We start from the raw sequence: 24813 nt of genomic DNA on the forward strand, positions 1-24813 counted from the left end.
AGCAAATCATTTTGGAGCTATTGCTACAATACAGGATTCAGTCTATTCTGCAGGATTCAGCTGAATCCTGGTGCCTGGCCAAACTGAATCTTAAATTGCATATGCGAATTAGGACAGGAAGGGAACTCGGGTAACTTTTTGTCACAAAACTAGGAAGTAAAAAATTTTTTTCCCACTTTTTCCCTACCCGTCCGCATATGCAAATTTGGATTAAGTTCGGTATTCAGATGAATCTTTCATTAAGGATTCGGGGATTCAGTCGAAACCCAAATAGTGGATTTGGTGCATCCATAGTTTTATAGGTTTCATAAAAATACTTATTGCTTTATATAACACAGGTACCAAACAATACTTTGTAAGTAGATGTATTTATATACAGCTATAGATGCATATTTTATATGAATTTCTCATATCAAGACTCTATGTAGTTGTTGACCCAAATTAAATTGCTGTATAGTGTTTCATCAAGCTTTGCTCCCCCTAAATACAGATATGATCATTGTGAGGCCACTTTGATTGCTTGCCCACTGTACCATATTTACTGCTGCAAGAAGTATATGTTCTGATAGCTTTCATAGCATATGAAGATTCTAAAGATCTGGGAGAGGGATAAAAGATGGATGACAGGGATATCAACAATGACTGCCAGCTTTGTGTCTACTTCCTAACAAAATGAACAAATCATGTCATGTCTTATGGCCGACATTCTAAGCAAATGTATAGGCTACAAGAGTCATGGATACTGGCATGAATGGTTTCTATTGTTTACTTTGCTACATAGAAAAGCTTAAGGCTTAATATCATACTGATAACTTCCCAACAGTAGCCAAACAGAGCCGAATCCCCCGAATTGCAACCAACTGCCCTCTTTGCATTGGCATATGATCAAGAGTCACTCAGTCACTAATGAATGCCTATTGAAAGATTTCCTTGGCACTAAACACATAACCTTAAATATTCTGCCAACCACCTACTCAAAGAAATAGCCACTGCAAATCAAAAAATAGAAAACAAAAAAAATGGAAACAGGAGGTGGGGGGCAGGGGCGATCCTGTCCCCTCCTCCGCCTGAGGCAGCAGCATTTGCTGCTGCCTCCCCTGGAAATTCGCTCTTAAAGTACCAGGAGCAGCATTTTTGCTGCCCCTGGTACCTAGTGGGGCGCTGCCGCCTGAGGCGACAGCCTCAACTTGCCTCATTGGCGAAGCACCCCTGGTGGGGGGAGCTTTCAATATGGCAAATTTACATTAGCTTATCCAAATATATTGTGGTAGTAATCCTTTCCATTCTGCAGTCATGTTCCCAATAGCAACAACTAGTTACTAGTAAAAAAATCATATTTATTTGCCATGATCTTTGACTCCCTGCAGAATGAAAAGGGAAAATAGCGCTTATTCAACAGCTTTCCAGTAAGTTATCCGATGACTGTTTCAATTGGAGGAAAAACATATACATATGAGTCATAGCACGGACACTCTGGACAGCTATAAACTGGTTTCAAGCCACAGGCATTAGCCTACCTCATAATTCATCTCACATAGTTCTCACACCCTTCTGCCTACTTAACAACTGACTGTAAACTAATATAACAAAACCAACTGCATAAATTGGCACTGCTCTTTCTGACCTGAACTGGAAGGGGTGTTAACTGGTCATAAACAAGGATTTTCAAAATGAAAAAGTAAAAAAAAACTATCCCACCCCAGAAGCAGCTACATTCTTTAGAGAGCCTCATACTTAGGTGGGAGGTGTGGAAAGAATGAAGCATTGGAACATGTAAGCCCTTCAGTTCTAAAGGAACATAAATAGTTCCAAACCTAGTCACACAATAAGGTTCCCTCTTCTTCAGATGAGTGTAAAATCCAATAAACTTTTTATTCTTGTGTTAATTTAAGTATGTAGCTGTTGCTCACTGTTAATTCCCCTCTCCTTTTCCAGTTTTACAATATTCCAGAGACCCAAACCCATGATATTAGAAAGCTGCTAAACAATTGCCTGCTGCAAGAGTATTTCTGAAAGGTGGCCATAGACGTAACAATTATGATCTTTCTTGGAAAAGATCTTTCCAAGAAAGATTGTTTCTTTCAATAGACACGTGTAGAGCTGAATCTTCAGATATACAGGTAGAAACAATAGAATTCTATCTGTATCTGACAAGTCAGCTCTAACAATAGCCAATGTTTGGGTGTCTTCAAAGGCACCTTATAGAAATTTTCTGTCCAGCCCGATTGACGAGCCAATCGATATCCAAGTCTTCTGCCGATATCGGTCATCTCTTTTCCCACCATACATGCACCGAATATCATACGAAAATGTATTTTGTACAATATTAACTGTGCATCTATGGCCACCTTAAGTCTCCATCAGTGGTGGGCGAATCTGACCATTTCACCAAAAATTTGCAAAACGAAAAAATCCAACACTGAAGTCAATGGGTGTGTTTTTGACATTTTTTAAACTGTACAAGTTTTTTTTTACAATACATTACAGTCAATCGCCATCATTGACCCTGAATTATGGTTCCTTAGCCAGGCATAATAATGGCTGGCTGAACTACAGTTAAATAAAAGCTTAATTGTGTATTAGCAGGAATATTATACACACAGCAATATATGTGTATTGAACATTTAAGCAATATATGTGCATTGAACATTTAAGCAAAATGAATGCTGTATACATTTATCAGAGTTTCTAGAAAATGGATTACAAGATGCATATCTAGTAATAATGCATTCCATTAAAGCAATACTTTGTACTTATTCGCATTTGTCTGTATATTCAGATTTATTAAGCAAATGTATTCCAATTTATTTACAGATCTATTTTCATTACATGGTATACACAAATTCGGAATTTGCAGGAGTGTAAGGTAATTCCATGAATAACTAGCCTATGCAGAGTGAAATTAAGGCAAATGCCCGCACATCTCTAATTTGAGAGATGTTTGGCACCAAAGCAGACAAATGGGAAAAATTGCTTAGACTGTGCAAACCACTATCTTTCTTCCACAAGTGGATGGGTAAAAAAAAGCTATTGTGAGTTGGCAAAAACCTATATTAAATATGTGCAAAAGAAAAATTGCTGTTATTCTTTTCTTTAATGACAATCTTAGCTGAGACTGAATTGAGCCAAACCTGGATATCCAAAAATTTCAAAACAGAACGTGGACTAAATTATACATTTTCCTTAAGAAACAACAAATTGGCACATTCCCTATGACATTATAAAATATTGGTACCCCGTGGAGACTATATGTGAAGTTTGTTAAAGTAAAATCTTAAACAAGTCCAAAAAATTATAACAATAGCTGCCAATCATACTGTTGGTGGGCAAAAAATGTTAATTGCAAGTAACCTACTACTGCTTACTGTTCTGAAGCTAAGATGTAAAACAATGAAGCTCACTATTAGATTCTATCAGTTGGTGCTGCAAAGACATCTGTGATCTTGGCCCCTCTCTATTGTTCTCGAAAATGGACAACTGTAAATTATGGACAACACAGACAGCTAATAAGTGCTGCCAAGGTGTGTATGGGTGCTGTTACGATCTGACATTTACCACACTAGACTAGTTTCCTTTCTATGCAGTATTACCTTGGGGCCAAGGAAGTTCACACATGTGCAAACACAGCATATATCTCACTCACACCACTTTGTAATTGCAATGAACTTTTATAGTTAAGATTCAACATTTCAGCTGTTTTTCACAGCCTTCCTCAGAATAAAATCAGCTGAATGCTAACTCTCTTCAATAAACATTTGCTGTTACAATGTTCCTTTAGGATAATGAGAGCTTCTCACAGTTCCCAATAACTTCAATGAGAACTGCATGAAAGTGTTGGATTGAGTGCTACGTCTTCCAACAGTGCTGACCAGTGCAAGGGCTAATGTTGGATCCAACAATAATTTTAGATTTAATCAAAGCGGCAAACATTTTGAGTCTGAACTGAGGATGAGGGGTGAAGCTACTAAAGAAAATAGTACGTACAAACGTCATGGCAGGTGAACCAGTACCTCTCCTACACATACCATTGATAATTAAAATGTTAATGTCTCCTGAAAAACAGAGAAGTTCTCTATAATTCTAATAAACAATTAAAGCAGCCAGTCTTTTTAGGATGCAAAAGAGAGTTCTATTCATGCTGATCACTGATCCAACACTTCATTTACATGAGTATACAAATAGCCCTCTGGCTACCTAGCCTGTCTGTGTTATCTAATCCTCACTATAATGATGGTCATGGCAATAAAGGTGAGGGGAATCTGAAGAAAGCCTTTGATTGCACATATTGTAAAATAGTTTCCCTTCTGACCTGTTCCTGGAACGGCGCTGAAACAATACTATATCTGGATTTTCTCTGCAAATGAGAAAGAGGATGGATTTAGTTGTCACTTTTTTTTCAACTGACCTTGGATAACACCACACTTGTCAAACCAAGTGATTCGTAAAGAAGCAATTGAGAGCGGCCACATTTAATTGGTTGCTTTGCATTAAGTCTAAATGTCTACTGCGGGTTATATTACAACTGAGCTGTCAGGAAAGATGCAATGTCTTGCAATTGTTTTGACACATGAGACAAATCATCATGGTTTCCTATACCTAAGCGGGTTAGCACAGAGATACATAGGTAAGAAACATGCAGCCATAGGAAAGAAAGAGCACATTCATTCCTGGTTACTTTAAAAAACACAAGACTTTCTTTCCTGGATTCTTAAAAATCTATAAACAACTCTACAAGACAGAAGTGCCTGAATAAATATATTTGTGTCTGTGCCCATTATAACTCAATACCAAGTCCAAAGAACTGCAGCAAACTGTTAAGGTAAATCAGCTTTGCATCATAGTGACTTTTTTTGCTCAATCATAAAGTAGACAAAATGAAGGCAATGTTTCAGGCCTTACTGGGCCCTTTCTCAAGCGTAAAGTCATACACACCACTCTGTGAAGGTGGTGGAGGATTATGATTATAACTCAATGGTCTTGCTGACCATATGGGTGCAACTACAACTGTCAATCAGAAAAGAAGGCAGGGTGAAACATAGACACAAGGCCAAGATGGGTATGTAACAATACCATTCTAGAACAATGTGGGCTCTGTCTTTGGTAAAGCTATTCTATCATAATCTATCACACAAACAATATTGATTGGATGTTCTTGTTTCACTTTAACTATTGCTTTAAATAATATGTATAATATTGGAACACTATTATATTAAAATAAGCAACCTACCTCAAAGAAAACAAAAACTGAATTTCTGAGGCTTAGAGCAGATGTACTGTCCACTAGCATGGCTCATCTACTAGTAACTCAGAATCAAGCTCTGGCCACACTTGATAAATCTTGAATTAAATGTAGAAGAATAAGTTATACTGCTCAGCTATAGTTTATATGTAGGATGAAATAGAGTTAGAACGTCTATGATCATGAAGCAACAAAAATTGCCTATTTTGTTCAAAGCATTAACCCACACCACACCTTCCAAAACCTATTTAGCTACTGGCGCTTAGCAGTTAAAGCCCTGGTACAAAGCCTTTCACCTAACTATTTGTTATTGCAAACACAACAATTATGCATGTGTAAACTAGTCCAAAGATATCCCTTTAGGGACACAATAATTTTTAGTGCTAAGAAACATGGCAACGCTTTAGTTAGGTGGACCCCCAGTGCAAACAGTAGTTTTTTCATGTAGCTTTATCTGCATATTTGTAGTATAAATAGAAGCTGTCATACCATTTGCTGAACAAGCATTAAATGTCACAGAACAGAAAAATGTGCTGCTCTCTTAGCGTGATGAACCAATAGTTTTTTAATTAATAATCTCTCAAACATGACAATAATCTTCCTTTACTCAGTATGAAAAGCCAATCAAATATTTGTTTTCCAAATCCTTAATTGGTCAGTGAAACATTCTTTAATACCATTGTTTACGCTGTTTCCTGTAGACAACGGCCAAAAGCAAAGCGCCCCAGACTCGGCATACAACCACAGAAGATGGAATAGAAAAGTTTAGCAAGTAGGAGAGAAATTCCTGCTCAGTAACATAAGGGACAGGTGTTGCAATAAACACTCCAGTGCTTGAGGATTCTCTGGTATATTGTTGTCATTTCCTTCCCTGTCTCTACCACTAAGATAAGAATCATGGAGAGGTGTACAGTACCAATACAGTCCTGGCTATAAAAGCACTCACTTTTTTTGTTTGTTTGATCTTGCAATTTGAGTTGGGTGTTTTTTCAAAGGAGCATTTGCATTTATACTAGTCATAAATTTGTGACAGTGTTTGCCCATTCAACAGAAACCAACAAAGTTATATTCAGTAAATGGTGGCTGGTCACAAAAGAGAATGCAAAGGCAAATATCTGAAGTACAGCACCATACAAATGGGCTCAAATTCAGTGCAATATTTTTCTTACTTTCACATACATGCCAGGCTAACATCTTACTATTTTGTTCTAAGTTCCTTCTCTTTATAAAAAATGTTAAGTATATTCTACTTCATAAACAACACTAAACCAGAAAATCACAACAAATATTACCCCAAAGTCTTCTTACTTTAGAGTCTTCTATCATGTGTCCTTAAATCAGCCACAGATAGAGATTATAATCTATGAACTGCAATATATCAAGAGTCTTTGGAATGGTATCCACGAACACGAGTGTTTTGGATTGGTGTCATCTATCACTTAAAGTACAATACTAAAGTGTTCCTTATTGCCTAGTATAAAGATGACCCTTTGATAGCTGCCTTGGGCACTACAAGCTCCAAATGCCTGGATTTAACTTTAAAGTTATTTACGAGACCCATCTCAAAGGCTCATATAGCTACGCATGACTGGTAACTGTACAATTTCTATGGATGTCAAACTCTTTCAAGAATTGCAAAATATGCTTAGTCATTCTTTTTAAAGCAAAATGGATACATTTATTATCCTGGAAATTTAATGCCATAATGCAAGGAACAGAACAATAATGCATAAACTAGACATGGTATAACAGGTATGGCACCTGTTATCCAGAATGCTCAGGACCTGATAGTTTGGATCTTCATACCTTAAGTCTACTAGAAAATCATTTAAACATTAAATAAACCCAATAGGCTGGTTGAATTATATGAATTATATTATATAAAGATGAATTGTATCTTAGTTTGGTTCAAGTGCATGCTACTATTTTATTACTACAGAGAAAAAGGAAATCATTTTTAAACATTTGGATTACTTGGATAAAATGGAGTCTATGGAAGATGGCCATTCCGTAATTCGGAGCTTTCTAGATAAAGGTTTTTTGGATAATGGATCCCATAGTATATATTATTTTGTACTTTTAATTTGTATTTATTTTTCAGCCATCAGTTACAGATCAGTATATAAAGTGATGTAAGCCAAGTATTGGCAGACTTGTCAGAATCATCTCCAATGTGTTCCAAACAGTACCAATGCAACATTCATGGCTATGAAACACACATAATGATAACAAAGAGTGAAAGAAAAAACAATGAAAAAATATGGTAAACAATCAGCATTACTACAAATTGAGTGCAGGGGTATCTCCTGACATGTAAGTGCCGCTATTCTTTACTTTTGCATTTATTATACATTGGTGGGCACCCAGTTATTTTCCTGTGTAAACAGTGTGCACCTTGGGACTGTGTATATATATATATATATATATATATATATATATATATATATATATATATATATATATATATATACACATACACACACACACGTTATACATATATCTTACATTTCGGTCCCTATAGGGGCCTTTCTCAAGGATCCTTGAGAAAGTTCCCAATAGGGACCCCAATTTTGGATATATGTACAATGTGTTAAAATAAATGAATACATAGAGGGAGTGCTGGTCCTTGGACTAACTGTTCATTTTTTTCACACTAATGTGAAAAATGTTCTCTGTTGGTTGCTAGGAAAAATATTTTTCCCATGTATCAATCTAATGGTAATAATATGCTCTTGTTTCAGTATAGGCTTATCCAATAACACATAACATCAGATATATTTTTGTAGAGACCTGCAATGGTCAGGAATATAGATTTCTTTAACTCTTCCCAAAGCCCTCCCCAAAACTATGAAAATCCTGCATATAGGTATGGCCTGAAATCAACATGAAAGTGGCTGTAAATATGTCCTCCGTACGCCGGAAACACTGAAGAAGTCAGTGGCGCGAGCTGCCGGGCCCCCTCGCCCCCCTTCCCCACCCATTAGTACAAAGGCTACACAGTCACAAGTGCTAAAACATTTAAGGCCCACCTACAAGTTAAAGAAAAAAATTGGTGGCTACAGAGCACCCCCTACAACTTATTAAAACATTAGTAGCCAGTACCCCCTACAAGTTATAAAAAAAACATTAGTGCCTGGGCCCCTACAAATTATTGAAAAAAATAAAAACATAGTATAACAAAGTTATATAATTTAAATTCCTGGGCAAGGCACCTACTAATTATATTTAAAAAAACTGGTGGCGAGGGACCCTATAAGTTATTTAAAATAAAAATTGGTGGCTGGCCCCTACAAGTTATATAGAAAAATAGTGGCCAGGGCCCTTAAATGTTATATATAAAAAATGGTGGGCAGGGCCCCTACAAGTTACATTAAAAAATGGTTGACAGGGCCCCTATATGTTATATAAAAAAATTGGTGACCAGGGCCTCTATTTGTTATATAAAAAAAAAAATTAGTGACCAGGGCCCCAACAAGTAATATAAAAAAATGGTGGCAGGGTCCCTACTGGTTACATAAAAATTGGTGGCCAGGGCCCCTGTAAATTATTAAAAAAAATAAGTGTACTTACTTCAGCTGCAGAGTTCGGGGAAGCTCAGGTGTCTTCAGCTTTCCTGTGCTCTGATTTGCCAGAAAATGTAAGTCCCGGTAATTTTGTATGGTGATTAGATAAGCTAGAGGGGAGGTTCGAATTTCACCCATCCAATCACCATGCAGCTTAACCGGGACTTAAAATTCACTGACAAATCAGAGCACTTAGAATATGCAGGCTCCCGCCCACTCTCCCTTCCAAAGTCTCCAGCTCAGTGACAGCGGGGCCAGCTATCCAAGCAGCACGGCCTCCGGGACAACACTCCCACCCCTGTCCCCCCCTGATGGCGGCCCTGGCTGAGCCTATTGACCCAGAATGATGAAGAAACCCTGGAATTACCACCACATTTAAAGGTGGCAGTAGCTCCAGCATTCCCCAATGTTCATAGGCTTGATCTTGAAATAACGGCGGCAACTAACATACAACAAACATGTCTGGAAGCAAGTACCTTCAATGAATGGCATTAATATGCATAATGATTGCATCCATTTTAGCGCACCCGCATCTGTGATCACAAATAATTTATGACAGGAAGTACATTATTTATTGTAATTCAAACATTTCTGTGAGTTACAAATGACATCACTAAGCACCGAATAGAACTGATGACATCACTAAGCATCGTTTATAAGGATATAATACACAAAAGCCATGAATATCTTGTAAATGATATCCTTATAAACGGTGAGTTCTGATGTCATTTCTGTCACATGACTCACTGAAATTAGTGAATTATAATAAATGAAGTACCCCCAGTTGCAAAATGTGAGGATATTAGAAGCTACCTCGGAGTTCCATGACCTGTATAAAAACACTCGGCCTTCGGCCTCCTCGGTAACCTAGAATATCCTTATATTTTACAAGATGGGGTACTTTATTCACTATATAAAACTTACAGGCTAAGCAGAGCTCTCGTATATCTTAAAATGCAGGGATCAAAAAGTGAACATGAAAATTATACAGAATAACATGCCTACATTAGACTGATATTTATAAATGATAGCTTCCCACTATTACATCAAAACAGCTACATACTGTACATGTCCATGTAAGATACATTTTTAAAAGTAATTTCCCCACTGAGTCAGTTTTATTGGTCACACAATATGGTAATTTTATCATATAGGATAGAATCGTATTCAGAATTACAGTTTGGTCTGCACAATACACCTTGAAGAGTATACTTTTTAGAACCATTTAATAATGAACTATTAGGAAGTTAATAATTAATTCTCAGGGTTAGCAATAGCTGTGTATTAGGATACTTGAAAACCAAACCAGTTAGAAATTAACCCATTACTCCCCAATTTAAATGGGAAGATCATTCACTCTGGGGGCAGGGTTCTGGCATCTGCTTTTGCATATCTGACAGTTTTATGGAGGAAACCATCAACCACACAATTCTGACAGCATACTGAAAGTGAAAGTAGGGCAAAATGATATCTTTATTTATATAGCTACAAGAATAAAAGCAGTGTGTTATAAGGAAACATCACAACATTGTTATTTTGCTGCAGTCATTGAACAGTGGAGAAAATTGCCCAAGTTGCAAAAAGTATTTCTGAACCTTGCTTGGTAGATTGACTTTGCTACGCTTGTCATCTTAGCAATTTTGACACAAAAAGGTAGCTGCCAAAACTGTGGTTAAAATAAATTGGTCAGCAAGCAGAGTGATTTCTTAGGCCCAGTCTGCTGAACCATCTCTAAACATACTATTGCAACTCATGGGTAAGAAGACACTTACAGAAAATGTTGAGAAATCACCTTTGAGTTAACTTTTATTATTACATAGAGAGTGATATTCTGAGACAATTTGCAATTTTTTTATTTTTTTTATTTGTTGTTTCTGAGTTGGTTATTTAGCTTTTTATTCAGCTGCTCTCCAGTTTGTAGTTCAGCAATCTGGTTGCTAGGGTTCAAATTACCCTAGCAACCAAGCATTGATTTGAATTTATTTCTGGAATATCAATAGGAGATGTCTGACAAGAAATATAAGCAATAAAATATAGCAATAAAAATACATTTGTTGCTTTGCAGAGCTTTTGTTTTTTTTTTTAGATGGGGTCAGTGACCCCCATTTGAAAGCTGGAAAGAGTAAGAAGAAGAAGGCAAATAATTCAAAAACTATATAAAAAAAAATCATAAAGACCATTTGAAAAGTTGCTTAGAATTAGCCATTCTATAACATACTGAAAGAAAACATAAAGGTAAACCACCTTTACCTAAAAGGTAGCACAGGTCAAGTAAAGAGAAAATGAAACACAATTTCAGTAGTAGATGCATTGTTTTCGCATGAAAAGAGGAAATGCAAGAAGCAATGTCTAACGGCTTATGATCAGATTAAGATGACAAAGGCCCATCTGCAAAGATTTGGGAGTGCAGCAGCAAGGTCAAAGGTTAGCACAATATATCTTTACGAAAATGGAGAAGGAATTAAGATCAGATATGAGTGTAAGCAATGAAATTAAAAGTGAAAGTGTCAAAGCAAACTGGTGGAGAGTTTGTTGCTAGAAGTACTTTTTTATTACAATATTGGAAAGCTACATTTAGAAGCAGGCAACATTTCCCAAACCAGAAATTGTGTCACTGACAATAACAGTACATTTCAAGTTAAATGAGTAACTAGTTAAAATACCTCATAATTAACTCTCCTCCAATCTAATTAATCAAGTTACTGGTTGTAATAACAACATGCTACATGTTGACATGATGGCAAGCTTAAATGGGTTGTTCAACTTTGAGTTAATTTTAGTATGATGTAGAGAGCAACATTCTGAGCCAATCTGCATTTGGTTTCCATCTTTTCTTGTGTCCAATCTAATTAATCAAGTTACTGGTTGTAATAACAACATGCTACATGTTGAAATGATGGCAAAATTAAATGGGTTGTTCAACTTTGAGTTAATTTTAGTATAATGTAGAGAGCAACATTCTGAGACAATCTGCATTTGGTTTCCATCTTTTCTTGTGTTTTTTGGGTTATTTAGCTTTTTATTCAGCAGCTCTCCAGTTTGCAATTTCATCAATATAGTTGCTGGGGTCGAAATTACCCTAGCAACCATGCATTGATTTAAAGAAAAGACTGGAATATGAATAGGAGAGGGCCTGAATAGAAAGACGAGCATTTTGTTTTTAGATGGGGTCAGCGATCCCCATTTGAAAGCTGGAATGGTCAGAAGAAAAACGCAAATAAAAAAAAAAGCTATAAAAATACACAATGAAGACCATTTGAAAAGTTGCTTAGAATTGCCCATACTATAACATACTAAAAGTTAACTTAAAGATGAACCACCCCTTTAACTTGATAAAGAGCTGTTAAGCTCGAAACATGTCATTTTGCTAATAAAGGCACCTTGCAGCAGAATCACTGCACCTAGTGGTATCATTACCCATTTACTGAATTATTAACCACCCCTTTAACATACTATGATTATATGTATGAGGTCTATGCACACAGATGTGTAAAAGAAATACTAATATCAGAAAACGAAAGTGTGTAAAAGGAATAATAATATAATGTACTGTTGCCATGCACTGGTAAAACTGGTGTGTTTGCTTCACAAACACAACTATAGTTTATATAAACAAGCTGCTGTATAGTCATGGGGCAGCCATTCAAAACTGAAAAAGGAGAAATGTCACAGGATACATAGCACATAACAGATAATGCTCTGAAGTAAACAGTGGGATTCTTAAGAACATATCTGTTATCTACTCTGTATCCTGTGCTTGAATGGCTGCCCCCATGGCTACAAAGCCGCTTGTTTATATAAACTATAGTTGTATTTCTGAAGTAAACACACCGGTTTTACCAGTGCAGGGCAACAGTACATTATATTGTCATTTTCATACAACATTTTTGGGGTTACTGTTAACCAGTGATAATAACTAATAATTTGGTGCTTTGTAAATATGAATTAAAGTTGCTGACTATTAATACATATAATGACTACATTACCTTAAACAGAAGACATTTAATATTAGGCATGCACCAAATCCACTAATTTGGATTCGGCCGAACCCACGAATCCTTTGCAAAATATTCGGCCAAATATCGATCCAAATCCGAATCCTAATTTGCATATGCAAATTATGGATGGGAAGGGGAAAACATTTTAACATCCTTGTTTTGTGACAAAAAGTCACAAGATTTCCCTCCCCGCCCATAATTTGCATATGCAAATTAAGATTTGGTTCGGCCAGGCAGGAGGATTCGTTGCATCCCTGTTTAATATGAACTGTCCAGGAGCTGTATATTCGAAATGTAGTAACAAATTAAAGTCAAAATTACATTTATTTAAACTATTTAAAAAGGTTTATTTGACAGACCCTGTCTTAGAAAACAAGATAGGGAAGGGCTGTGCTACACGTAGTATATAATTTTTTAAAATGCTGGGGTCCTTCTTTAAATCATCTTCTTGTGTAATCAATAAGAATAAGTAAAGATAGATCCAATATAAGTAAGGTTAGTATCTCAAATCATGGACAATGTGGAGAAAAGATTTAATTAGTGTGCTTTAAGCTTTATGAATGTCTTCTGGTATAATGATGGTGATTTGCAGGGATTCCCAGAATTAATATAAAAAAGGGCAAAGCAATGTCTATGCCAGAAAAAGGTGAAAAACTCTGCTTTCAGCAAATAGCAAAGCTCCCTGTTTTTAGTTTATGACATAAGGAATTATAGTGCAATATAAAGAGATGTTCTGCTTCACCAGGTTTGAAAATCTGCTTCAGTGTCCACATTCCAGACTCATACTTAGCCATTGTCCATCTGGCCTGCATACTTTTCAGCTTACAATGCCTCTCATCTGACACTTTACAAAGGAATCAGCCCAATAAAAATAGATGGCGAACTGCTTTGTAGAGCCGGAAATTTGTCTTTTTGGCTCAAAAAGGCACTGCTGCACCCACAAAATCACAAGACAATCCTTTTAATGGTTCTCCTCGTCGGTAACCAGAATTTTATAAGGGCACAGTCATTGCATACCTGCCAAGCTGCAACGCCATTCTTTATGTTACAATTTGATTCTGCCAGACCTTTTTCTTCATTTTAAAGGTTAATAGGGGTGAGGAGGCTTGAGAGAAGAGTGGCTGTAATAGCCATGAGGCAGATAATGTTGCTTCTAAACCAGCTGTCACGTTTAAACTGGCGGCACTGTAGCTCGTGTATAGCAACAGAAGGACATAAATACCTGCTTTAATTCTACAGGTTTGGTACAAGTAGGCAATGTGAGCAACAGTTCAATCAAATCCACCCATAGTTTTACTACAACATTTTTTGTCAAGGCACACACACACAACAAGAATCCTGAATTTCAGGAAACAGAGAAAGCGCACAATCAATAAACCAAACCTACTCTCTAATAATTCCTATTTAACCAAGCAGAAAAGCCTGTTTTTCATACTTTAAAAACTGCGTCATAAAATGGGCAATATTGTGAAATGCATAGCATTTTTGGCATTTCAGTTACTTAGTTCCCTTCATCAGGATGTAATTATATGCATATAGTGGCCATAATTATCTCAGTACAGAAAGCAGTGAATCCAAACATGATGCAGCTAGTTGTGCTCTACGACTATTATGCTTCAGACAACAATAAGAAGATTTCTACTAACAGAGTAAACACCCACTAAAATAGACAGTTGTTGTTTCAATCAAGAAAGGGCTGTCAAGAGCTCAGCACTTAACTAATTGCTCTTTTGTCAGTTTGCCTTATTTCCAAACAATGTATAGTATATAACATCTGTGAGACACAAATTAAAATGTAAATAAAAGCAATGTAGACACATGCAAAAAGTTCCTGGGGGTGCCAATGATGGGCTGTGATTGACTATTGGTAGCCCCTATGTGGACTGACATTCTATGACAGACTGTTTGGCAGAACACTTGGTTTTTATACATTCAAAACTTGCCCTCAAGCCAGGAATAAAAAAATAAGCACTTGCGTCGAGGCCACTGGGAGCAACATTCAAGGGGTTGATGAGCAACATGTTGCTCTAGGGCCACTGGTATATAATATTCAAATATGGTTGGAACAAATATGAACTATATGCACATGCCCAAATGCATCAACACTGGCTCCTGTTATTGCCAACTGACAGACACTTAAAAAGGTCAAACTCTTGGTCAAATTCCTGAGGCCTGTGTTAAGAGGAATAAGGCTTTTCCTTATACTGATAAGTACTGTATAAGTGAAGGTTTAAACCTGGCATGAGCTTTTCTAATGTCAAAGAAAATATTACGTTAATGAGTTGTCAACCTTGGTCATACAAACAAAGGCACTTTGGTGCCAGAGGCCTAAAATTCCCATTTCCATCAAATAAAGCAATTTATGTTTTTATGGCAATCACTTCAAAACAATAGTCCAAGAAATCAGGCAGCTGTCACTTTTCATGTGCATTAGGGTGACTGCCACTGCAGGCAATGGGGGTAAAGAGTGTTGGGTGGGTCATCCCAGTGATATATAAACTGTCCATCACAGTGTGTCTCCAGTTGTACCATGTACTCTTGCAAGCAGGGCCCTTTAATGCTCCCCTCCCATGTTAATTTATTGTAAAGCTTCTGGATTATAGAGTAATAATAGAGTAATAATGTAAAGTGCTACATGAGATGACGCTTTATGAATAAATGATGCTTTGAATTAGCAGAATGTGAGCATTTAATCTGCTCCACAACCATTATACACTCAGGAAATAGATAACACAGGGGTTCTACACCTACGGTTGGATAACAAAACCACACCTCATTTCCATATCCATTAATGAGTTGAAATGTATACAACGAGCAATTAAAATGAGGTACATAATTGATATAGACAAATGTTTAGGTAGGCAAGTTGATAATGTGGGTCCCCTAAGAAAAGAATCAATAAACCCCGAGAACATGGATAATCAATCAGTAGCAGTAGTTGCTAGAATAGTGTTCTCCCTAGCCCCTTTTAGCCAGGTACATCTCCAAGCATTTTGTAAGCTACTTGGCTCTGCTCCCTTCTCAAAACATGCCCCGAATGTACCCACCTTTAACTGACAGTTTTTACAGCAGTCATTAGGACTGCATGATTTTACAAATTCACCATGTGCTGTAGTTGCAGCAGCACACAGTAGAAAATAGTATTTGGAAAAAGTCTTTATTTCTGGGGAACTATCTGAAACCAACTGAACTTAAAAAAGTGTGGGAAGGTGAACAGCCGCTTTAAAATCTTAGATAAACCTACAAAACTATGCTTTAATACATTAACATTTTCTCAAGTTATTTGCAAATTAATAGAAGCACTTTTGTTTTTCACAGCAGAAAAAAACTATAATAATTGTTGAACATTTTCAAAAAAAAAAACCCACAAATTATCTTAGTAATGACATTTTAAATGATCTAAAATACCTAAAATGTATGTGTGATTTTTCTTATTAATAATATGTCACTGGCAGAATTGCAGTGCTTGAGGCAACCTTGAGAATGGGAAAAATAATGCAAAAATCTAAAGTGTGAATCAAGTCATATATCACACAACTAAAACCCCAAGGCAGGTAAGACAATGCCTTCATCGGTGACAATGTTCTCTCTAAGCTTGTGCTTGTGTACTTGCACAATGTTGTGCACAATTCCTTTTATGGGAAACCTCTGAGTGGCCCACCTTTCTGTCAGACCACATCGATTATTAAAGGTGCATACAAAAATAAAACACTTTTGTGCACAAGGCTTTGAAAATGCACACAATATAAATTTTTTGCACACACAGCAAAAATTTAATTAGAAAGACTGCTGGTCATAGTCTGAAAACCTGCAGACAGAATAATAACAAGTACCCAGGCTATTAGTATTATTACTTTGTGGTTGTCAAATGCTAAGCCAATTGCTGGATATTGCACCAAGAAAAAGCCTTGGGATACAGACACCAGTCTAGTAGAAAGACTTCCTTAATAATGTGAATAAAAACACAATAGATAATGCTAGCCACTGGAAGGATGAAATATACATTTGTTTCACTGATTGCAAAGATGGCTTTCTAGGGTCAATGAATTAAGATGCAGAAAGGTCAAGTGGGGATTAAGTGAAAACTATACAGGTTTTTTTGTTGCATTTTTTAGGAGTGTTCCATCCAACATGTTTTTACTATCTTCTTAATATGATGACATCATGCAGCCAACAAGACCAACACTGCAGATGGAATTGTGCATGTACAAGAAAGCTGCATAATTCATTCTAGCTACACAGTTTAATCTGCACAGAAGAAAGCTTATCAAGTCGTCCAAATTTGCCCTACAATAAGCTTGAATCAATTCCAGTCATTGAAGTACCTCACTTCTCTTAGCTTCATCTTTATTCCTGCCTTCCCAACATCATTTCCCTGAGTAGCATTTATGTCACTAGGGGCCAAAGCCATGCAGCATCTTGGCTAAGGCAACCATGGGGGGGGGGGGGGTAAGGTCATAATTATATATGTTTACCTTTAAGAGTTGTAAGTCATATTTGGAGACCTAAGTCAAGAATTTCAAGTGGCAACCAAATATAGACATTACAGTGGGTAAGGAGCTCCTGTACGATAAAGGAATTTCATGCGAAATCAGTCTTTTTGAGGGCCAGGAACACACCCACATATCCAGAGTAAACTGCACTTCACTTTTTTTCTTATGTACAGCAGCCTTAAATGACAAACTGTGTTCTCGTTTGCCTTCCATGTTCAATGTTTCTGTGAATGGTATCTAAAGAATGATTGGTTTTGCACTTACTCATCCACCCTAAACTTCTGTCAGAACAGGGAGGAGTTCTTGGACTAAACAAACAGGGCCGGAGGTTTATAGTGAGATATGGGTGTGGAAACCAAATCTTATGTGGCTACTTAACATGTGAAAGCATGCAGTGTTCTCAAGAAATTCATGAAATTGTAGAAGGTAGTTGTGAAATTCACTTTCAGTGGTTCAATTTCTATTTCTAAGAGGATGTACAGATGCTCATAACTATTTTTGACAGGAGGTGCATTCCTAATGCATGCATTGGCCAGTGAACCCTATGAAACTCTACTGCATATAGAATTGTTGAATTCATCCCATATCAAATGCAGGGAGAAAATGCCCTTGCATAAATAGTAACTTAATTATTAACCTATATTTTCTAAAACAGTTGAAAAATACAAGTTAAAAAAAAATATTTAAAATATTTAAAAAAAAAAGGCTTCATATATTTTGGGAGGGGGACTTCAAATTAAAACTAGAGACTTTATTTCAGCTATTACATTAAAACCTGCATTTTTAAACTCTTAAAGCAGTAGTTCAAAAAGAACTGGAGAGGCACTGGTTGGTCACTTGGCCAGTGATGGGCAAGTTTCTACCCATCAGATTTAACTTTGGTGACAGCGCAATACAATAACTTTTACTAGGAGAAATAGAATATATTTTCCTTGCACAACTAGAAATAAACCAGACCAAAGACATGCTAATTGATGTCACTGTACAAGTACAAAATATTTACAAAATGATCTTCAGATTCAGAAGTAGGACATGTCCAGGTAAGTGTTATGACCTGCGGTGGATATGCAGCATTTTTTAGCATGGCCAGCGAACAGATACTGGTCTACTTATAATAATTACAGAATGGATGTACCTGTGTAATTGGCACAAAACAGAAGATGATCTGCCAGTTTGCATCTTGTACAGGTATCTGTGGCCACACTATATGCACCATCATGTGTATACGCCAAGCTCTTGTGCCCAGCAGTGAAAACTTCTAGAACACAGCACATGTTAACTTTAATATCACTAAACAGTATTATGCCAATGTTCAGTGGCAAGGGCTACTATGAAACAGAAGGAAGGATGCTGGAATAAAGTGGCATGTATTTATTGAATTATGTGAGTGTCTGGTAGCCTTACCTTCTCTTTCTTGGCTCCGGGGTTGCCCTGCTCCTCGGTTTTGTTGGTTACCGGAGTGACCACAGGGCTCCAGGTGATGCCAACTGTACCCGCGCCTCCTCCCGCAATGCCGTTCTCCCCCCAGCCGCAGCTGTCTATCTTGATAAGCCGGTGTTTGGGGGACACCGTGTACTTGTGCTCCGACCCCCCTGTCAGCTGTTGCCTGGCCCCGGCCGGTCTCCTCTCGCTGTTGCTGCGGTACAGGTGCGGAGAGGAAGACGAGGAGGAGGACGAGGAGGTGGTGTTGGTGCTGGAGCCTCCGCCGTGGTAAGACTCTTGCAAGAAGCCATTCTTGCCCTCGCCCCCCTGCTGTTCCTCAGTGCACATGGCCCGCAGCTTGCGGAGGGAAGAGCCCGGTCCGTTATACGGATCCTCGAAATCCCTGTCCTTCTGGGCCCGATAGGCTCGGATCAGATCGCTCTCCTCCCTGCAGTGACCGGGCAGCGGGGACGTGTGGTGTTTGTAGAACTGTTGCTGCCCCCCTGGATACTGCAGGTGGAAGGAGCGCTCGGTCCCCCCATTCCTCTTGTAATCCGGTCTGGGGGGTTGCGGGGGGCTCTTGTTGTTATTGTTGTTCCCCATGTTGAAGTATTTATTCAGCCATTTAGCCATGATCGGCCGCTCTGGGTCCTGTATGTGTGTGGCTGTATGGGAGCGATCTCTCGGGCTGCTGCTGGTCTCCTAGTCGCGCACACTCCCCCTCACATTAAACTCGGCCAGGCAGCCTTCCCGCAGCTCCCCCGGCTTGTGCCCGTCACATCACACACAGCCCATAGGAAGGGAGTCACGCTACAATGCCATTGGGTTTTCCCACTGACACACTGTAGGGGGGGGGGGGCAATACCAGCGCCTGAGATGACACAGTCCGACTCACAAGTCACTTTCCTTTCCCCATTCCCAGGGGTTGCCCCTGCCCCCTTCTCCCGACACAAGTTGCGAATAGGAAATCCACAGGTAAGTAAGTTAGAAGCAGCAGCTGTTGCAGTCAGTAGAGATGATCCCACGAATTAGATCTGGGGGAAAAGTCCCACTCACTCAGCGCCCGATACCTTACACTTGTTGAACGTTCTGATTTCGCCTCAATAAGTAACAATAGGAACTTGCCAGGGAGGGACGCGCGGAGGGTTACTATCACGAGCGGGTTCCAGGTCACAGCACTACAATGCGAAACCCACATGGAACACAAGAGCAAAGTGGTGAAAGTCCTCTAGCTGCTAAATCAGCTTTCGCCTCTGGCTCGGAGTCAGGGGGTGGGGAAAGATAGACCCGCCCACATTCACATTAAGCCCCCGCCCACCACTCGAGCAGCCGACCCCAACTGGCCACTCAAAGAAAGCCTGTGCCAGGGACAGGTGTCACAGAGGTGGATCCGCTAGTGACCGAGGGACACGCATGGAGCAGAAGCATCACTAGTGTTTAGCCTAGGGCTGCTGGTGGAGACCGTCTGACTCTCCTCGGCTGCATTACCTTCTCCTTGGCTTTTGCGATCAACTCCAGGGGGCGGGGCGCTTTCCCCATCTCAAAGGCAACCCCGCCCCCAGACCAGGGGATCCAATCATCATCCAGCCTCGGATGCAGGGAGGGGCGGCTTGTGGGAGGCATCGGTCAGAAAGTATCACACTGGCAGCACCGTAAGCAGTCAGAGTCAGATAGCAGCGCCACGGTCGACACCAGTAGTTCTAGCGCGGCGGTCGGGGAAAACAGGGCGAAAATGTCCCGACTCCCTCGGTCAGTAGCGGATCCACCACTGTGACACATGTCCCTGGCACTCTGACAGTCCTGGGGGGGATGGGCGACTGGCCCCTCTTGCCCCTTCTATGGACGCCCATGTGCACCTAATGTGATTTTGAAAATGTAGTTGTAGTTCCACCCAGCACCTCCCTATTTGGCTCAGTATAGGTTATCTAAGTGCAATGTTGTTCCTGTATGTTATCATACAAAGAGATTCCCCTTACTTTAGTTAAATATAATCCCTCTTCAAAACATTTTTTTTCCTAATTATGATGTTGCTGAAACCAAGAACCAGAGACCAGCAACCCCTAGTTTTTTCATTATGGATTTTCTATATAGAAAAGAATTCATTAGATGTATATACATATTTTTATCCATGATAAGATATGAGATATATTATGATGATGTATTCAAAATAAATCAAATATATGTTTATAAATTGAATTAATGTCTAGACACGGCAAATTAAATCAATACTAGAAGAAGAAAAAAAATTAGAGGGTTGATGATTTACGTTAATTAAAGAGGAAAAGACATTGGAATTAATAAAGAAAGAATTAATGATAAAGTATAGACATAAGTGACTACACTGGTCCGACAGATATCATGATGCGTGTTAACATCTGTCTATACAATTTTACTCATTCAAAGTACAATGAAACTTCACATGTTCATTTAAAAAATGAAGAGTCTAAATATTACCATAGGTATGTAAATATATGTGCTCATGACTAGCTGGGCACTGCAGAAATGTAAAAGGAATCATGGTTAGATTATGTACAAATATGAATAAAATTATTTTTCTTTTTTACATTTGAAAAGTATATCTGTTTCTTGATCACCTACAAGTAACCTATTTATTGGCATCACATGTCCATTTTTTATTCTATAGAAAACCATGAATGGCATTTAATGCCTGTTTAACTTCATTGTATTATGCAGAGCTTATGTGCTATCTGCAATGTAACCTGTTTTACTTGAATGGCTGCCCCTATGAGTACAAAGTAGCTTATTTATATAAACTATAGTAATCTTTCTGAATCAATACCCAATGTTTACCAGTGCAAAGTTACATTATATTAACATTATATTAAAATTAACCAGTGCAGAGTTACATAATACAGTATAAACATTATATTAAAGGGATACTGTCATGGGAAAAAAATCTTTTCCAAAATGAATCAGTTAATAGTGCTGCTCCAGCAGAATTCTGCACTGAAATCCATTTCTCAAAAGGGCAAACAGATTTTTTTATATTCAATTTTGAAATCTGACATGGGGCTAGACATATTGTCAATTTCCCAGCTGCCCCCAGTCATGTGACTTGTGCTCTGATAAACTTCAATCACTCTTTACTGCTGTACTGCAAATTGGAGAGATATCACCCCATCCCTTTTCCCCCCAGCAGCCAAAAGAACAATGGGAAGGTAACCAGATAACAGCTCCCTAACACAAGATAACAGCTGCCTGGTAGATCTAAGAACAACACTCAATAGTAAAAACCCATGTCTCACTGAGACACATTCAGTTACATTGAGAAGGAAAAACAGCAGCCTGCCAAAAAGCATTTCTCTCCTAAAGTGCAGTCACAAGTCACATGACCAGGGGCAGCTGGGAAATTGACAAAATGTCTAGCCCCATGTCAGATTTCAAAATTGAATATAAAAAAATCTGTTTGTTCTTTTGAGAGATGGATTTCAGTGAAGAATTCTGCTGGAGTAGCACTATTAACTGATGTGTTTTGAAAAAAACATGTTTTCCAATGACAGGATCCCTTTAATGTAACGTATGCGGAAAGGACGGGGGGTCAGCGAGATGTGAAGCAATGCAGTACCAAATCATATGAAAGAGAATAGTCAAGGTCACATGCCAAGGTGGTACAAAATCGTAATCCTAAGAGTAGTTAAATACAGGCAGAGGTTGGTACAGGCGCAGAATGGCAAGGTCCGGAACAGGCAAGGATCAGAGAATAAAGCGCACCCAGGAACTATAGGAATAGACCTTTACGTTGAGCAATGAAAATGGAACATTTGCAACTTTAAATATTTGAATTGTGCGCCAATCGCGACGCATCGCTCAGAATATAGGCAAACCAACCCGAGCACAGTGTGAACCCGGAAATGCACATTCAGGAGCGGCACCAAGGAGCAGCAGGCTGCAGGAACACCACTAGGCCACCAGGTGTTCTTACAATTAACTTTCATATATAAAACACAAATTTTTTGGGGGGGGTTACTGGTCCTTTAATGCCTTGCCAGCCAAGTTTGTATAGAATGTATAATATGTTCTTTGCAGTTAGAGCATTTTCCACTACACCTGGGGACTTATTTACTAAAACTCAAATTAACCTCAGTTTTTTATGAAAACAAAGTTGACCAAACTCCCTTCCACAAACTGAACTCATTTATCAAATTTTCTTGAGTGTCAATTCGTATCATACGATTGACACTCCGAAAACTCAACTTTTTCAGATTATCGGATGAAAACCCGACTTTTTCAGATTACTAAAAACTGTTCATTTTGCAGCATGACTATTAGATCAGGTATTCTGACCACTAATTACACTGTTGTATCAATTATTTAATTATTTCATTGATCACAATTTTTGAGGTTTTACAGGTATGGGACCGGTTATCCAGAATGCTTAGATCTGGGTTTTCCAGATAAGGGAACTATTCATGACTGGGCTTCAAACTATTAAGTGGACCCCTGGCATTCATATTTAATATGTGTTATCTCTACCTAATGACAGTGGGAGATAAGATGCTGAAAAATGGAAGCTTTGAGGTCATTTGGGGAAATTACATCAATATTGCCAAATTTACATTTGGTGTTGTCACGCGCGGTGCTTCGTTTTCCGAAGTTGCCTCACGAGGCAACTTCGGAAAACGAAGCACTGCGTTTGTCATAACCCAGACTACTCTCATTACAGCCGGCGCAGGAGAAGAGGAAGCGGTTCTGGGAGATTAGTCGCCTCAAAGAAGAGGCGATTAGTCGCCAGGCGCTAAATCTCCCCAAATCGCCTGGTGTGGACTAAGATGCTGAAAATTGGAAGCTTTGAGGTCATTTGGGGAAATTACATCAATATTGACAATTTTACATTTGGTGTTGTCACGCGCGGTGCTTCGTTTTCCGAAGTTGCCTCACGAGGCAACTTCGGAAAACGAAGCACCGCGTTTGTCATAACCCAGACGACTCTCATTACAGCCGGCGCAGGAGAAGAGGAAGCGGTTCTGGGAGATTAGTCGCCTCAAAGAAGAGGCGATTAGTCGCCAGGCGCTAAATCTCCCCGAATCGCCTGGTGTGGACTAAGCCTTAAAAGCTTAGGTTGTTCTGGAACCAAGATATAGTTTTCATAGGTAAACTAAAAGTCTTTCCCAGGAAAAGCCTCTGTATAAGATCATAAAATGTTCAAAAACTGTCAACAAAAGTGCCAGAAGTGCCAAATAGTCTGGCAGAGAAAGGGTTAATAGTGTTTTTCAGCCCAATGCATTTCATTTTAGCATTAAACTGTAATGTGTCAAAGCTCACATCAAGTACACTGTGCTGAAATATACAATTGCAATACCAAATGCCACCGTCTATGGCGATATATATACTGTATATTTACTATCCTAGCTCAATAATTAAATATAATCTATCTAATCTAATCAATATGTTATGGAATATGGATTAAGTATCAATACAGGGGCCAGTATGATAAAAACAATATTAAGATAAAGCAACTTAAATAAAACAGCAAATGAAATTAATTAAAGAAGTATGATCACTAAATACAATATGACTGCAATATTGATTAAGTTAATAAAAAATGAATTAAAAGTGAAGTATGAAACAGAGATTGCAAATAAACATGATTTCATGTGAATGATAATGTCAAAGTTAGGATTATATTAAAACTTGTGTGTGTATATATATATATATATATATATATATATATATATATATATATATATATATATATATATATATATATATATATATATATATATATAGTCAAATACAAGAGTCCTCTACACTCAACCTGCTGCTTCTAAAAAATGCCTTACCCTTTTAAACAAAACAGGGATTGTTTGTCCATATATTGCAATATATTTAAGCTTAAAAATGCCTTACCCTTTGTATATATATATATATATATACAAAATGTCGCTGTCTTAAATATATTGATAATGGGTTGAGTGCAGAGGACTCTTGTATTTGACTATATGTATTTTGTGGTCACAGCCTCATTGCACCCCCGCCTAATGGTTTTAAAAAATAGTGGTGAGCACAACTTTCCCTTGTTTGTTATAGTTATATAGGAGCAGTGACCAGCTCCATGTTGTAGCTCCCACCCTTCCCAG

The 24813-nt window shown here is 38.2% G+C and overlaps 1 protein-coding gene across 2 annotated transcripts in view; it reads right to left on the reverse strand.

The window, feature by feature from the left end:
- Nucleotides 1-20230, reverse strand: part of shb.L (Src homology 2 domain containing adaptor protein B L homeolog) — a 119537-nt gene extending 99307 nt beyond the window's left edge. Inside the window, exon 1 of one of the 2 annotated variants that reach the window (XM_018257012.2) lies at nt 18698-20229. In XM_018257012.2, coding sequence (XP_018112501.1) covers nt 18698-19348 — 651 coding nt within the window. In that variant the 5' untranslated portion in view covers nt 19349-20229. Of the gene's footprint in view, nt 1-18697 lie in introns of both variants that reach the window. The other variant, XM_018257020.2, reaches the window with a different exon arrangement.
- Nucleotides 20231-24813: the final 4583 nt, after the last annotated feature.

The sequence above is a fragment of the Xenopus laevis genome, chromosome 1L (genome assembly GCF_017654675.1).
Source record: "Xenopus laevis strain J_2021 chromosome 1L, Xenopus_laevis_v10.1, whole genome shotgun sequence".
In the NCBI taxonomy this organism is placed as follows: domain Eukaryota; kingdom Metazoa; phylum Chordata; class Amphibia; order Anura; family Pipidae; genus Xenopus; species Xenopus laevis.